The following is a 16,730-nucleotide window of genomic DNA, read 5'->3' as shown; positions in this document are numbered from 1 at the left end:
GCAGACTTAATCTCAGACAGCATGCGTAGTTTGGAGAAGGAGCAGCACCACCAGCAGGAATGTGATTTTTTTTTTAATTAAAAATGAAGTAATGAGATACTGGGTTAGTTCTGGACCTGGCATACAGTGTAGGATTCTGTGTGTGTCAGTCTACAGCTACATTGTCTGCTGGGTTTCAGACCAACACTCGCAAACATTTTATCCGTTTTTTAATTTCACTGTAAATCCGTTTTGCTGTAAAGTTGTGGTGTGTTCAAGTAGCCAATGAGCATGGATAATTTGACAACTTTGTGTTTATTGACTCATCATAAAACATTCTTCAAACAATAAAACAATTTTAAATGTCCGTTTCTGTACAATGCTTGCTAAGCAATTTTATTTATATATAGAAAATGTAAGAGGAGTTGTGTTAAAATGACAAAACTCCTTCAAATTTAATGGCAGGTATTCTGGAAAAAATAACAGCATTCCATCAACAAATATTTTCAAGCAATAAATATGTATTTATAAATAGTTTAAATTTACATCAAGATTAGAAACAACAAAACAAAAATCACAAATTAAACTTTTATTCCGTAAGTCTATGTGCAACCCATTTTCTTTGTGACTTGGCTAGTATGTTTTTTTTTTTCCAGAAATTTTTTCTTTTTTTTTTCTTTTTTTTACCTAAGAAACAAACAAAATGCCATAGTTTTGAAAAGAACAAGACAAAGATAAAACATAAAAGCTGTAAAAAAAAAAAAAAAAAAAAAAGAAAAGAAAGAAAGAAGAAAGAAAAGATGAAATAAAGAAAGAAACTCACCTAAACTCTTCACATTACAAATTTTTTTGGAGATTTTGCTGTCCAAAGAGTCTTGAAATTACTATCTACCATAGAAAATGACCAGTTAGGCTAGTGCTCCTTATAAGGAAAAACAGAAGAAGAAAACTGGGGGGAAATCTCTAAATAAAAGCGAACATTTCATCCTGTTACCAGAATAGAAAACGAGAAAAAGGGAGAGAGAGAGAGAAAGAGAGAAGGAGGGAGAAAGGTTGTCAAGTCAGTAGTCTTTTACGGGTGGTGTTGCCAGTTGTGACAGTTAACAAGTATCTACAAAACATTTTTATCACGCATTAAAGAATCCCACTCCTCCCCCTCGTCCCCCTGTTCCCAACCGTTTTTGATTAAGTCCTCCATTAAAACAGGGCTGAACCATTGTCATTAGAGGGGGCTGGGAGGGTGCGGGGAGGGAGAAGAGAGAGAACGAGTCCTGTTAGCGAGCTTGGTGGCGCCCCCCTCTGGAAGGGCCAGGCACCAGCACTTCAAAACAGGTTGCATAGACAGACACACTCAGCCTCCAGCCGTCGCTATGGAGACCAGCCATATGGGAGGGGCGGTGGTGAGGGTGGGGAGACGGCCTTGGCTTTCCTGAATATCAGAAATGGTCCGTGTATGAAGATGTTTGTTTTTGTTCTTTTTTTTTGTTGAGTTTTTTTCTCTTTTTTTTTCTCAATCTTAATACAAGTTCCTGTGCAGGGGCGTCATGGCTCCACAGCGGAAGAAAAGAGGTGTCAACTAATGTCAAGATGAAGATGAATGAAGAGGAGGGGCCTAGGGAGGAAGACGATACACAAGAATTAGTCAATTTGGTCATTGAATGCATCATTTTGAGGCCACAAATGCTACAATACAGGTTAAAGCTTGAATCCATCATCACAATTAAACAGGATTGAAAAGTTATTGACCGTCAGAACTCGACGAACCATCTTTCACAAAATAATGATGCTTTCACATAAACGTGGACTTACTAATGTGAACTGGTCGTAGACCTGCATCAGGTCGTCCATCCTGTGCTGCTCCAGCACCACAAAGTCGTCCAGTGTGGCGCTGCCTTTCCGGGCGCAGTCCTGACAGTGGATCACGCACTGCTTCTTGGAGAGGAGCTCGCGGCGCACAAACAGCAGGTTGAACACCTCCACCTGCCAAGTACACACACACACACACGCATTTAAGAGGCGGCACAAACTCTGAACAACTTCAACCTCATGCAGAATCCATAACCCGTGTTATTTTCATTGTAACCCTGAGCTTGTGACTCGTGAATTTGAATGAGGATGAACAGCAGACACAGGCTGCAGCGATGATGTCATCCACAGACAGATCCTGGAGCTGCTGCTGCACAGACAGTGAGTAATGGAACAATTGCTGGGACACAATGACAGCAGCTGTTGAATGGGATGTGGAGACTTTCTTTTTTTTTTTTACAAAAACAGCTGAAAGCCCTGTGTTTAAAATCAACCCATTAGCAAAGCCGCTAATTAGCTCAAAACAAAACTGAATCGGCCTTTAATGCCAAAATAAATGGAGCAGCAAAGAACTACTCTGAACATGTGAATGCTGAAGCCATGCTAAATTAGCAAAGAGAGCAAGTACAGCAATGACATGCAGCAAACATGTCTGAGGCAGGAATCGAACTCATGATTGGTAACCTGACGCAATAACCTTTCAGCCACAGAGCACCTGACACACAACGATCTTTATACTATCATGAATCAAAGACTGTCCGATGATAGCTGAATAGCAGAAAGTCAAGAATGACTTGCAAAGCATGAGCGAGGTAGGAATTGAACCGACAACCTCATGATCAACAAACCTTTATTCTGCCACTAGGCCACAGAGAGCCTAGACTCACATGGGTTCTATACTGTGATGAATCAAAGCTGTTTCAATGCTGTCATCAATCTGAGGTTATTCAATGATGGCTGAAAGCCAAGAAAAATGCTAGAAAATAAGCCAGACCAAGTGGTAGTAGTTAAAGTTGGAAGAGGTTGATAAACTTAACTAACAATATCTCTGAAGTAAGATTCGAACCAGTGACCTTTGGGTAGGCAAGCAGCCACCTTGCCACTCGACCATAGCGGTACTTGAGGTAAGGGGAGGTTTAGACGTTGATGAATGTGAGATTATTCAGTGATAAAGGAAGATGCAAAGGAATGACCAAGGCAGGAATTGAACCCATGATCTCATGATCTGTAGACATTTATTCTGCCACTAGGCCACAGAGAACACACACTTGTCAAGACTGTTGTCATTCATTGTAATGTGATGATGTGCTGAAAACTGGTACGTGCGATCAATTAGTCTCTTACTGAGCTGTGACCACCTGTAGCTAATTGAAGGTGGGGGAGGGGAGCTGAATTCTGCCTGTCACATCCACTAGGGGCAGCGCAGGACAAGAAATGACAGACACATGTCTGAATGCAAATCATTCAAGAGCTGTGCTTTGTCTCTGCCCCTGTGTTGAAGTTTAAAGTTTCAGTGCATTTCAATCTGAGAGCAGCGATATAAACAAAGAAACATGTTAACACAAACCAAGAGAGAAAGACAAAGAGGTAAAGAGACAGATCGAGTGGAAAATGCACCAATAAAGTTGTGGAGGCAAGATTTGAACCCACAACCTTGGTGTTGCCAAGCAGACACCATATGTACTGAGCTACAGTGTTACTCAACCAACAGGAGTTTTGCACTGTCATCAATCTGAGGTCATTCAATGATGAATGAAAGCCAAGAAAAATGTTAGAAAATAAGCCAGAACAAGTGGTAGTAGTTAAAGAGGTTGGTAAACTAACAAGGTTGCTCAGGCAGGATTCAAACCAGTGACCTTTGGGTTAGCAAGCAGCCACCTTACCACTAGACCACAGCAGTACTTGAGGTAAGGGGAGGTTTAGACTTCGATAAATGTGAGATTATTCTGTGATAGCTGAAAGCTTAGCAGAACAGGAGAAAATAAGAAAGAAGTAGAGTGCCAGTGGTGATGCAACATGCAAAGGTATGACTGAGGGAAGAATTGAACCCATGATCTCATGATCTGTAGACCTTTATTCTGCCACTAGGCCACAGAGAGCACACACTTGTCAAGACTGTTGTCATTCACTGTAGTGTGATGATGTGCTGAAAACTGTGGTACGAGCGAACAACCAGTCTCTGTGCTTTTTTGATGACATTTTGAGACAGAGAACAAGTGTGGCTAGTACAAACTGTTTCCAAAAGTGTAGAGTGTCATTTATGGGTTAAATGGCAAATTATGGCACATTTCCACTAGCACGGCTCGGCTCGATACGGCTCGGTTTGGTTGTGTTTCCATTACAACTGAGTATCACTAGTGCCGCCGTGACGTCATTTACACGGCGCCGAGCAACGCTCTAAACTCTGTAAATATATAACTTTAGCAACATTTGAAAAATACCAGCTGTTTACAATTTTGTTTCGACGAAGTTGGGGTTACTAAAGCTAGCCGTGGTGAGCAACGCACTTCCGGTTATTTTCACAAAATAAAATACTCGTTGCCTTTTATCATAAGGAAAGCCATTACGATAGAATTGGTGCTTTTACTTTGTAAACAGGAAGTGAACCTACCCTCGCTGTAGCTAGCTTTAAACCGCCGTTTTGACTGCTCTCGTCCCGTTAACGGCATTTAACCGTTCAATATGCCTTACCGGAGTCTTGCCAGCTCTGAGATTGGCCTGGTTCATTGTAAAACATTTATTTATTGATGTAAATGTGGTGTTTTCTGTGCGTACAGACCCCAAGGCAGTGCTGCTCTTCTGTCTAACACTAACCACAAACAAACTTCTGCTACAGCATTTCATCAATGAGACCAACATTTATCCCCTAAAAAGAGTTTAACCAGCCGGTGGTAAACCTCTAAAAGCCATCGGGTAAGTTAATTAGCGGTCGTTTCCTCCCCGGGGCGAGGCTCGTAGGATGGCCGGCGGAGCACGTCAGGAGCCGGGCTGCTGCCTCTGTGATGTCGCGGTCGCTGCTCGGACCTGGAGCTTCACTTCTCCGAAAAACATCGGGGCAAACTTCTAAACAGCCGTCGTTTGGATAAACTAACCGCACATTGGGGATCTAAACAGTTACTTTCTCGCATGAAAAAATATTAAAACTTAATAAAGTCACGTAATAACAGGCTTCAGCAGGAACATTTCTGTTGTCGGCCGTCGCGCGGTTATGGCGCTTCCAGTGACGATACTCATCGGCCAATCAGTGGAAGGCAGTCGGCTGACGTCACGTTTTAGTAACGCTTCGGCTCACCTGGAACCAGGGCTGAGGTGATACCAAAAGTGTACCTGGTTGCAGGTACTGCGTGCTAGTGGAAACACGCAAATAGCGCACCGAGCCGAGCCGAAGCGCGCTAGTGGAAACGCGCCATTAAAGAGAAAAGTTCCAGTCGCTTTTTTGGCTCTCCTGTGCTCTGATGATGATGCCACTCACTCTCACTGACGCATTACACACTAATTGAAAAGTGTGAAATTGGTCAGAGGAGGATTTCATGTGCTCTGAAAAGTTTTATCTCAAAGATTTGAAAAAGTTACAGTTATAAAAAAGTTATACAAGGTGAATACATCAGACGTTTGTCTACATTTCAGAAGGTGAACGAAGCCTGAAAGTATGTGGAAGCAGATGAGGTTCAACGTAGGACCAGTAGTTCCAATGTATCTGAATATTTTAAAAAGTATGAATAGTATGAAACATTTGAATAGTAGCCATAATGTCCAGAAGAAATTGCACAATTTGATGTTTTAATTGTGTGCTTAGTTAGTGTAGTAGAAACTGCATAACAAACCAAAATGTCCTCTGATACACACAATCTATTCCCTTCTACTTATAGGTGCAAATACAACATGTAGGGTGTTGAGTCTCAATCCGGATGTGAGCAGGGACAAGCGCACGGGCGAGACAATTATCGTCCACTAGAAAATAAGTGTGAGCTGCTGAGATGTGACATGTTGTTAGAACTCACACCCCTGCAGCTGAGATGTTCCCCCCATGCGCAATACTGACCTCACAGATGGTGCAGTAGTGAGCCGGCTCGTCCCTCGTCCTTGGCCTCAGCACCGTCTCCTTGCCGGCCGTCGCCAAGGCTTCCTTCACCCACTGGCACTGCTTCAACGTCCGGAGCAAGCAGTACCTGAGAGGGGGGGGGGGGGGGTACGAGGGGAAAATTAAACACACCATCCACACGAACGCAACACGCTGAAAGCACCAGATGCTGTTGACTCACTTGATCATTTCGAACAGCTTGTGGTCGGACACTTTGATGTTGCGAGCCATATTCCAGGAGAGGTGCACCATGGGAACCATAGACTTGACGCTCTGGAGTTTGTTCCATTCGTAGCGCTCCACGGCCAGCTTGTACTGGTGAGCTGGAAACACACAAGTGTCATGTGAGCCGCGATGTGGACAACGCAAACAGGTGCGCCGGTTATTATTCTGCCAGTGGCTGTGTGTGAAAGGCAGCAGCTGTAGACAGGAGCTAAAACCCTGCTCTAATCAGATCAGTAATCAGTTAAAAAGGTCAATAATCAGCTAAAAACCACTTCACTAAAGGTTGCCACATATTGTGATCTTTAGCTGATGCTTTTCAGTTCTCTTTTTTTCTGGTTTAGTTTAACTTTTTATGTTTGTTTGTTTTCCCTAAATTGTAAAAATGCTGAAGGGTAGCTTAAAGGGATAGTAGCATTTTTTTAAAAGTGGGGTTGTATGATCTACAAATAGCCCCTAAGTACTTTAATTGCAGTAGAAGACTCTCTGCACTCCTCCCGTTAGCAACGCCAGCCCCCCAAAAAATTATATTATAGCACACAACGGAACTGTGTATTTTTTTTTCAGGTAAAACCTCTTTTAGGCCGCGAAAATAGGCCGTTTCTTTAGGTCTGTTCACAACACTGTATGTTGTAAATCTCTGGGCAGGGCTATGGGCTGGCGTTGCTAACGGGAGGAGTGCAGAGAGTCTTCTACTGCAATTAAAGTAATTAGGGGCTATTTGTAGATCATACAACCCCACTTTAAAAAAATGCTACTATCCCTTTAATTTGTTCAATTTGCTATGTAGGACAGGCATAAATATAAGTATTATGCTTCTGCCTGTGCCTTTTCAGTCACTACCTTGTTTGTAGTGTTGATAGTTGTTGTATTACGTGATGACTGACTGATTAAAGACTGAAATCAAACTCCTGTGACCTCGGTATCCCATGATTCATTGCGTACCCGTGAGAGGTCCTACGTTCCAGGCGATGTTGTTGCACCAGCCGATTGCCTGCACCCAGTGCACGGTGCCGGTGTTGAGCCACACCAGGTCGCCGGGGCGCTGGATGAACCGGTAGACGGGGACGTCGGCCTCGTACAGGTCCTCCAGGTTTGGCCACCACGAGCCCATCAGGAAGTTGATGTTGTTCCTGCAGGAGGATGAGGAGGAGACGGGGCGTTAGGACGACGTACGATGAGGGAGGGAAAGAGCAGAGGAAGGTTTCGGATTGGTCTTACTTTTCACAGAAGTTGCTCATCACCCCCCAGTAAGGCTCAGGTACCGCAAACCATTCACAGTCTCCTGGTCCGATGTTGATGTTGACGGCGCAGAAGTTGTTGTGTTCCTGGTGACCTACAGGGACGAACACCACCACGTCAATAACAGACACACACACACCTGAGAGAGTGTACAACTGGTGACGGATGAGCGCACCCACCTGGTATCCTGCTCCCCGGGACCTTCATGTAGAGCTGGACCGTGTTCATACCCAGGATGGTGTGACCCACGTGGCTCAGCAGGTTACCGGCCGACACCACGCGAGCGAAGGCCGGGAGTTTACTGAGCTCCTGGAGCTGCTGCTTCCACCTGGAGCACAGTCATCATTATGAGCTCGCAGGTTCAAAGGCATGAAGGATCACTTGAGACGGCAAAATAAAACCATACTCACTTCTTTTCGTCTGACACATCGATGTTGGTTCCGAACTTGATGTGCTTTAAAGGTCCCCTTCTTTTGCGGGCAACACTGAGGGAACATAAGAGGAGGATTTAGAACCACATGTGGCCAATTTAGTAAAAATAAATGAAAAACTCAGTTTGTTTTCATAAAGTCGAGCAAAGAAAAAAGAAAAGGGGGGATGTAGCAGATATTCAGAGAAGAGGTGCCAACCATGATGACATAGTGTCTGAAACATAATTACTTGGGTGGAGGCTCACATGACAAAAATGAGACTGGATATTGTCTGGTATTTGATGGTTTTTTAAACCCATTCTGCACGACATAAAACAATAAAACCAAACTGATCATGAGGAAAAAGGAAATATCCAAACCTGTTTTTTTTCTAATGGAAAAACTTAATGTATGGAAGGTGAATTATGATAAAACTCATTATATACCTCTCTGCTGATGCTGGTTCTGTGTCTGACGGCTCCTTCAGTGCCTTCTTCTCATTCTCCTCCTGAAAACAAACAGGAAACACGTTAAACCAACGATAAAGATAAACCCCAGCTGCATGTTTCTTTGTATGATCAGAAAAAGTAGAGTCCCGACCCGCAGAGATTCCTGGAAGGACGCAGCCTGATACTGGGCGTATTTGGCGATGGTGGTGTGGGCGCGAGCGCTTTCGCAGCGCCACATTTTCTTGGTGCCGGCCGGGTCCCAGTTCTCGTCAGCGGGCTGCGAGAGCTGCGTCCAGACCTCCACCAGGTGCTCCGGGTTGGCCTCCACCAGCGTCTTAGTGGAGAACAGACCCAGGTCTGCAGAGGGAGCGGGAGAGTTGTTTAGATACAGATTTAGTATTATCTGGCGTTTCATTCAGCTTCACACATTATGAACCGTGCATTTACCCAGTTTGAGTGCTCCAGCCAGTCCTCTGATGACAGTGACCGGGTTGGAGGGGTTTGTGCAGAACTGGTGCAGTGGGGGGAAGAAAGCGTCCCTCTTGTTCTCCAGCTGGACAGACAGAAGAGAGCAAGTTAACAGATTTAACAGACACAGCGGATGTAACACGACCCGTATTCTTTATTTCAGGTCTGGTTAATACTCACATAGATGCTGGGTGTGGGAGGGTTGAGCTTGTCTTTGGGCAGGGCTGGTGTGGGTGGAGGGGGCAGCCGGGGCGGGGGGCACTTATCGAGGAGGATACTGCTGTTGGAGAGACCGTTTTTCCCCAGGTTTCTGCACAAAGGCGAGAAACACCAAGGCTTTCAGTCACACACACAGACACCGACCGATCCAACACACACACACAGCGTGGGACGCCGTGTTCTCTGTTTTACCAATCAAATGTAAAACAGGGAAAAGCTCGTTTTCATTCGACATAACACACGAAAAAACCAAATGGAGGAGAAATATCTGCATGGCAACAAACAGCCCGGTGGCCTTGAGTGTTGTGTAGTGTTACATAATCGTTCGCCACTGGAACGCAGTTTCTCTGTTAATCCACTGGGAGGAGACATCTTCAAAACAAAAACACACTCATAGGCACAGACTGGAAACACACAAGAAAAGCCAAGTTCTGATCCAGAGTCACATACAGTCACATTCACAGTCAACGCTGACTTTTACAGGGTTTCAATGCAGCATGCTTCACATTTCTACTGGTTTCTCACACACACTCGTTCAGACTGAAGAATCGATCCATTAGAAAAGGATGTCAGAAGCTACAGCAAGGATTTTCCAGATGTTGGACGGTGTGATGTGAGACGGTGACTCACCTGCAGGCCTTCAGCACGTCTGTGGAGCTGGGGTAGATGGATATCGAAGACGACGACGAGGAGGAGCTGTGTCCGTGCGGAGGCGTGGCTTTGAGGCCGGTGACGGCGGGCGGCTCGGCCTTCAGCGGGCTTTGAGAGTCCTCGGAGATGCCTCCTTTGCCGTTGCCGTTGACGGCCGGTGCAGCAGACGTGGTGGTGTTGGTGTTGGTGGTGGTGGTGGCGGGACTGTGGACGCCTGTTTGGGTGTGTTCTGAGGATTTGGGCGAGGGCGTGGCGGTGGATATGGCAGAGATGGGCGAGGAGGCGGCCGAGCTGCCCTGCGCGTGGGGGGTGGAGGGCAGGACGGCCGGGTGGATGTTGTTGACTTTCTTGTGGGCCTCGGGCGCGGTGGACGCCGTGGATACGGTCCCTTCTGACGGCCGCTCGCCCTCGCCACCGCCGCCCTTCCCCCCCGCCAGCAGGGCAGATAGTCTAGGATTGTCTGCGCTAAGGCTCGGCTTCTCGCCGCCTTCTGCCGCCTTGCCGCCATCCCCCGAGTGGACGTGATTGGCCAGGCCGTCCGTCTGTGCCGTTTTGCCGTCGGCCGTCTGCAACGGCGACGGCGTCTTGCCCTCGGAGCCTCCGTTGCCGAGGGACGCCGCTGCCGTGGCGAGGGCGGCGGCGGCTGCGGCTGTGTTGCTATCTTTGGTAGCGGACGCACTGGGTGCTGCTCCACCTGAGGTAGAGGAGGGCGGGAGGGAGGGAGGGGAGGGGAGGTGGTTGTGAGGCTGCCGTGGCGATGGGGCGTTAGTGGAATGTCCAACCTGATTGTTGGGGTGAACAGGGCCGGTGGAGTTGGGGGTCTGCGGGTGAGAGGAGGCCCCCTCACCGCTGGAGCCTGTCGCATGTGGAATAGACCCCTTCTGAAGCCCCTGAGAGAGGAGGAGGAGGAGGAGGAAGAGGAGGAGGAGGAGGAGGAGGAGGAGGAGAGCAGCTGTTAAGAGTCAAAGTGAAACATCCAGAAGAATAAACTTGTCTTTGAGGTCATTATTCATCAAGTCGGCACAATTACAATATTTTGGCAGCTCTGCATTTAATGAGAGTCCTTGTGTGGACTGAGAAGGTCTAAGTGATAAAAAAAGCAGAGTTGGGAGGGATTTAAAGAGGAACTATGCAAGATTTTTACTTGCTACATTTTTACATTAATTAAACAGCTTCGGAGTAATTGAGCGGCACCGACCCGGTGTCCCAGCTCTAGTCTAGGCGGCAGTGTGACACAAAGGCGCCTCGTAACCCGAAATCGCTTATTTATGACAGATAAGACTACACAAATATACACATTGTTAACGCGTATGTTATATAGTGTTATCCACGGCCATCCACTGGATTGCTTTCTCGCCGCCCTCGTTGAAAACAAATGCACATGGCCGGGAGGAGGGTTAGCAAAACAGCAGAAATGCGACCAGACTTGCATAGTTCCCCTTTAAAACTAGTCTTAAAACACATTTTTACTCCCTGGCTTTCAACTCCACATGAGACTCTGCTCTTGTTTTAGTGTTTTATGGTTTGCTTTTATTTATTGTTTAATTGTTTCTAATTGCTTTTAAAAACAATGAAACAAGTATTCTATTGTCTGTTTAATTTATTTTGTTGCCTTTAATTGTTTTATGTCTCCATGTACAGCACTTTGTTTTCAACTACGGTTGTTTTAAAGTGCTATATAAATAAAGTTGAGTTGAGTTGAGAGTTGAGTTTAACAGTTTGTTGCATGAAACCACACTATGGGACACTATCGGTGGTGGATGCCTCACCTGAGAGGAGTTTAGGTGCAGGGCCTTTTGCGGCGTGGCGTCCTGGGTTTGCGTGCTTGTGCAGGTGTGAGGTAGCAGTGCTGCGTCGCCGCTGCTGGCAGGTTGCAGGTAAGGCACGTCTCCGTTGGGCCCTGTGTCCGTGGGCCCTGGCTGATTATTACTACTACTGTTACTACTACTCTTACTATTGTCACCCACTGGGAGGGAGCCCGAGGGTCCGTGTGGCCCGGGGCCCGTCGGCCCGTTGGCCAGCGGCTGCGGCGGGCACAGCGGCCGGTGGGGTCCCAGGTGGGGCCGGGTGGGGTGGAGGCTGGGGTTGGGGGAGGGGAGGGAGTTGGAGGTGGGTCCATTGGGAAGAGAGGGGCGCACCTGACCTCCTGAGGCGTTCTGTCTCATCTGGAAAAGACAACACAAGCGCCATCATTTAAAACAGTTTCATTACTGCTTTGAAATACAGTTTCAATCAATATTATGTCCGTTTAAACCTGATGGATGACGGAAAAACACACCCCTCAACGATGCACGGCTTCTTATCTGCCAGTGTTTACACTTTACTCAACTCAGCTGTAGTGTGTTACCTGCCAAACAGCAACGGTTTCACACCCACGCAGGAATTCAGCACCCAGAGCCACATCAGGATAAACAACAGCAGCACTTACACAGCATCAATTAATGCTTTTATTTACTCTAATCTAGTTTACCCAACGCACGTGTCATCTGTGTTTATAGCACACTCACTGCTTCATACATGCACGAAGCGCAGCTGCTCATGCAAATATATAAAAGATAATGCATCTGCAGCTAAAATATTCCTGCTCTCTAAGTCATTATATATAAAGATACTGTTCCTGTTCTGCAGAGGTGACACATGCACACAATGGAAAAGCTGCAAACAGTATGCGCAGGGTTTGAAATTAACTTTTTGACCTACTAGCCAAGTGGCTAGTAGGTCAAAAAAGTTACTCGCCAGACAGATTTTTTACTAGCCAAAACCAACAAGTTGCTTCACTATTGTATTTCGACGTCACTAGTTATATAGCAGTCATAGTAGTACCATATAACAGTCATCCTGTTCTTCTCAATTAATTGTGCTCTGTAGACGATGACCTTTCAACTTTTCTGGAATAACAGTAGTTTATGTGTGGCGGCCTGCCACAGGCTCTCACAGAATTATTATTTTTTTTTTTTTGATGACTTTCTTTAACTCTTTGACTGCCAGCCATTCTCACAGCAGCTTCCTCCAGCTTGCCAGGCATTTTCCAGCTTTTTGACTGATTTCCGTAGACCCACCATAATATTATGTACTGTTACTACATACACATTCAACCCATCAAAGGAAAGAAGAGGGTCTCTAGTTTCCAGCAAAAAAACCTGTTTGTTTCTATCTTGTTCCAGTCTTGTGAAATTGGCGGTTGAATATAGGTTAGTTTAGCCCAAAATGCCATTTTGGCACCAAAATCTTGAGAAAAAGAGGTTTTTGTGTCGGCTGTCATTTTCAGGTGAACCAGTACAATTGGCTCCTTTATATTTTGCTTTAGTGACGCCTCAACATCTGTACAGTTGTTCTCTTGTAAACAACAACTAAATCAACACTGACAAATGACTTTTGATGACAAAAGACAAAATATTTAGCTACTGACACACACTACTGCAGCCTTTTTTCTTTCTTTTCTTTGAGTTACAACTTTTTCTTTCCTTTTTTTTAGTGTGTGTGCGTACGTGACGTGTGCGTGTGCATACGTGTGTGTGTGTGTGTGTGTGTGTGTGTGCGTGCGTGTGTGTCTGTGTGTGTGTGTGTGTGTGCGCGCGCGCGCGCGGATCAGTTCGACAGGTTTTTGTAGCCGAAACACGGCGCTTTAGATCAGATCCAGCTTCCTCTGGTCAGCAGGCAGCGGTCTCACTCACTCTCTCTGTCTCACACACATCTACACACACACAGCCGACAGCTCTGGCTGACGCCCCCTGAACTCACAGCCACAGACATGTGCGCTCACAACAGAGTACAGACACTCCCACCACGTTTACCTCTCGTCACGTTCGCCGGCGCCGTCCGTTCCTCATCCACACTACTGTAGATCGCGGGGTTTTCAAGCTGCTATCCGAGTGATTTCTCGCAAAATCTGGCGACTTTCCAAACGCTCTTGACGACTAACGACGAGCGATCGACGGGGTTGTTGTTACTGACGTTTGTGCTTTGTATCACGGAGCTGCACAGAGCTTCGACGAGCTGCCGAGCCGCCATGAGCCCCGCCGCCGCCCCCTAAGCTCTCACCGGCGGCCAGAGTGTCACGGAGCGGCGCCGCTGCAGTCAGACACCCGCACCGCTCCGTGAGGGGGGGGGGATACGCTATATTTTTTACATCTCTCAATCCAAATGTGTTTTTCTGCACTTTATTTTGATGATACAAGTCTGATCTTCACAGAGGAGTAGGGCAAGACATTCAGCATGGCGTTGCCATTAAAAAAACGCTAAGACGAGTTATCTCGTCTTTGGCAGTGAAAGAGTTAATGGAAGCAATTTCACAGGTAGCAACATGACAGTAGGCTACAACGTGACAGAGAAGACTTCCATTCTTCCGTTTTTTCCCCAGTTTTTTATCCCTCCCACAATCCCACCCCACTCAAAGAAGAACAGTATAATAATATTTTTTAAACAGCGTTTCACCACCTCTCATCTCTGCCAGTCAGTCCACCTGCCGTCTCTCTCGCACGCGCGCACACACACGCGCGCGCACATACACACAGACACGGGCGCGCGCGCTTTGCCGCTCGTAAACGTTAAATGCGCTATATCGCGCTGATTGTACAGTGTTCAAATACCACCCCCCACCACCCCGTCCGCCCGGCCGTCCGTCGGATAGTCTGACCACCGACTCCGGCGTGCTAACAGCTACAGCTACCAGCTGTGCTACAGCAGCTGACTGAGCCTTTTGGAGCCGCGGCTCGGCTCACGTTAACTGGGCTCGGTGCGTTCCTCTCGGTCAGCTGTGAAGCAGCGGTCTGATAAGCATGATGTCCGTCACGTGTCCCGTTATGCGCGACTAAGTTGTGACGTTGTCAGGTGACTATAAGTTTATAATACACTGGGGGAAACCCTGGAAACAGATTGGGAGTCTCAAGTGGCGAGACAGCTAAAAATCTGTCTCGCCACAGAGGAATCTGGGTCGCAAATGGCGAGTGGCGACCGCTAATTTCAAGCCCTGAGTATGCGTCAGTCAGTCTCCGGTGTGTATGTTGGGGCTGCATGTGGGATTCACACCTGGTGCTGGTGCTGCTGCATCATGGCGAACTGAGCCTCCAGCTGCTCCAGCATCTGAAGCTGTGGGGGCTTCAGATTGGCCCTGTTACTCCGCAACTGTTCCAGCACCTGAGGGCAGATGGCAACACAACACATGGTTCATGTAAAGAGCAAAGATGTACAGATGAGTATAGATACAATGAAATATGAGGTAATTAGAATTTACCTGTAATTTCTGTGGGGAGAGATACCAGTTAGGGGCCGGTTGTGCTGGATTACTGGCCCATGAGTCACCCTGAGGATTAAAAAAATTAAAACATTCAATTTAAAGTGCACAGTTCACATAAGGGTCATATGCTGAAAAAAATGCAACTATCTCAGCAGATTAATGCTGCATTCACCTTAGCGGGGCTGGAGCCTCTCCTCCTCTTGGCTGGGCAGGACTGGTCCTCCGCTTGGCCCAGGGAGCCCACGTGAGGGGGCAGAGACTGACCCGAGCCCCCGCCCTCTGCACTGTGATTGGGCTTACAAGCCTAGAGGGGGGGGAAGCGGGACGGGGGCGGTGGTGGTGGTGGATATTGAGGGGGAGCGCGGGCAAAGGGAAGCAAAAGAAGCACATAAAGGGCCACAGAGGAGAAGAGAGGGAGATGGAGCAGAGCAAAGGAAGAAAACAAAGTATGAGAGAGAGAGAGAGAGAGGTCAGGTGGCAAAGGAAAGCAGAGGGTGGAGAAACAGGAGGAGGAAAAAAAAAGGAGAGAAATATTGTCACTCTGTGTAAGCGCATGAAAAACAACCAAGCAGGACATCGTCGAGCAAAACACTGGGGTGTTGCTTCATAGAGCAACGACAGCTCTGAGGCATATTCCTGTTTAGAGGATCGCTGGCCACTAACGCTTCTCCTCGACACCTGCAGCCGTTCAGTGTTCCTCATTACACTCCGTGACAAGGTAAAGGGAGGTGCAGATGTTTGCTGAGGCACAGTGGCCTCACCGTTACCTCTGAGGGAGCCTACAGTACCAACCAGATGCTGAAATACTAGCAGATCTACACGTTGTTTTACATTTCACTACAATATCAAGTATAATCTATCACATCTGACATTTCAAATCTGTCCCATCCCCGTTCCAAACTCATTCACACTGACGCTCACCAAGTCAAAGCGGCTGAATCGACATATTTCAACTTGCTACAAAGTCAAAAACACAACAGTGATCTCACACACACACACACACACACACTTACACACCAGAGCCACTGGCATCTACTGTATGATGAGCATGAATGAATGAATGAATGAGGTGGTAATGGAACACTAGGGGGCGTTGCTGGGGCTTTGTGAGCAGCTGCAGGACATCTAAGGTCAACTACTGAAGGGGTGAGGGAGGGGGGAGGGACGAGGGAGGGAGTGGGGGGGGTGGGGGGTGGACAGAGCCAATGAGGAAGCCTCGGGTGCGAGCTACGGGTGGCACGACCTCACCGATCACACGCTGGGGGCAGCAGAGTCGAAAAAGGCCAAACGTCAATGAGGGGGAGATTTAGAAACAGCCACAGCCACTTGATTTACAATTAGAGCGTTTAAATCTCTCCATCCAGAAAGCCAATCTCTCTCTCTCTCTCTGTCTTTCTCTTTCTCTCTTTCTCCCCGGTCTAAACCAAAGCAGATTAAGAGCAAACAGCGTGGCCCAGGTTCAACAAGTTTGGCTCCTCAAAGTGGAACTTGTCAATGAACTGCAGGAGGTGTAATCCTGAATACCACATCAGATTAAAAACAGGATTAGAAGAGGAAATTGAAGGGGAAAGAATGATTGAGAAAAGCCTGCATGGGTGCTTTAAAAAAAAAAAAACTAACAAAAAAAATTGTACTTGATTGTGCTGAGCGTGATAGGTGAGGCCGAGTGACTACTATGCTGTTGGAGAAGAGAGGGGGGTGCAGGACTGGGTAACACTTGGCTGGACAGACACCTTCTCATTCAAAACAGATGCCATAAAGCTGCCAGATTGATGTACTGCTGTTGCTATGGACACAGCAGCGTATGAGTTATTATACAATTTCTGTGACCGTGAAGTGAAGTCAAGGTCTCTATGTGTTCAGCGTGTTAACGGCGCTCGTGCTCTTCATTGAGAGGTTTTTTTTTCCTGCACGTCGTTGTCGGCTTCTTTAGACATCGCGCAGCGTGAAAAGTTGGAGTTAAGCGC

The 16,730-nt window shown here is 47.0% G+C and overlaps 1 protein-coding gene across 2 annotated transcripts in view; it reads right to left on the bottom strand.

Annotated features, from left to right (window-relative positions):
• Window positions 1-275: 275 nt before the first annotated feature.
• The window catches only part of LOC146990700 (lysine-specific demethylase 6A-like), a 31,177-nt gene continuing 14,722 nt past the window's right edge, over window positions 276-16,730 (bottom strand). For both annotated transcript variants that reach the window (XM_085797499.1, XM_085797508.1), the window contains 17 exons: window positions 14,936-15,067; window positions 14,761-14,829; window positions 14,556-14,663; window positions 11,297-11,692; window positions 9,507-10,417; window positions 8,838-8,967; window positions 8,637-8,742; window positions 8,341-8,546; window positions 8,187-8,248; window positions 7,741-7,815; window positions 7,510-7,658; window positions 7,310-7,424; window positions 7,034-7,221; window positions 6,048-6,189; window positions 5,828-5,954; window positions 1,789-1,959; window positions 276-1,591 (listed from right to left, as the gene is read on the bottom strand). In XM_085797499.1, the coding sequence (XP_085653625.1) occupies window positions 1,562-1,591; window positions 1,789-1,959; window positions 5,828-5,954; window positions 6,048-6,189; window positions 7,034-7,221; window positions 7,310-7,424; window positions 7,510-7,658; window positions 7,741-7,815; window positions 8,187-8,248; window positions 8,341-8,546; window positions 8,637-8,742; window positions 8,838-8,967; window positions 9,507-10,417; window positions 11,297-11,692; window positions 14,556-14,663; window positions 14,761-14,829; window positions 14,936-15,067 (3,117 nt within the window). In that variant the 3' untranslated portion in view covers window positions 276-1,561. The remainder of the gene's footprint in view (window positions 1,592-1,788; window positions 1,960-5,827; window positions 5,955-6,047; window positions 6,190-7,033; window positions 7,222-7,309; window positions 7,425-7,509; window positions 7,659-7,740; window positions 7,816-8,186; window positions 8,249-8,340; window positions 8,547-8,636; window positions 8,743-8,837; window positions 8,968-9,506; window positions 10,418-11,296; window positions 11,693-14,555; window positions 14,664-14,760; window positions 14,830-14,935; window positions 15,068-16,730) is intronic.

Source organism: Trachurus japonicus, chromosome 2 (genome assembly GCF_045865225.1).
Source record: "Trachurus japonicus isolate A0001 chromosome 2, Traja_1.0".
In the NCBI taxonomy this organism is placed as follows: Eukaryota; Metazoa; Chordata; class Actinopteri; order Carangiformes; family Carangidae; genus Trachurus; species Trachurus japonicus.
This window is presented reverse-complemented; position numbering and strand designations above follow the sequence as displayed.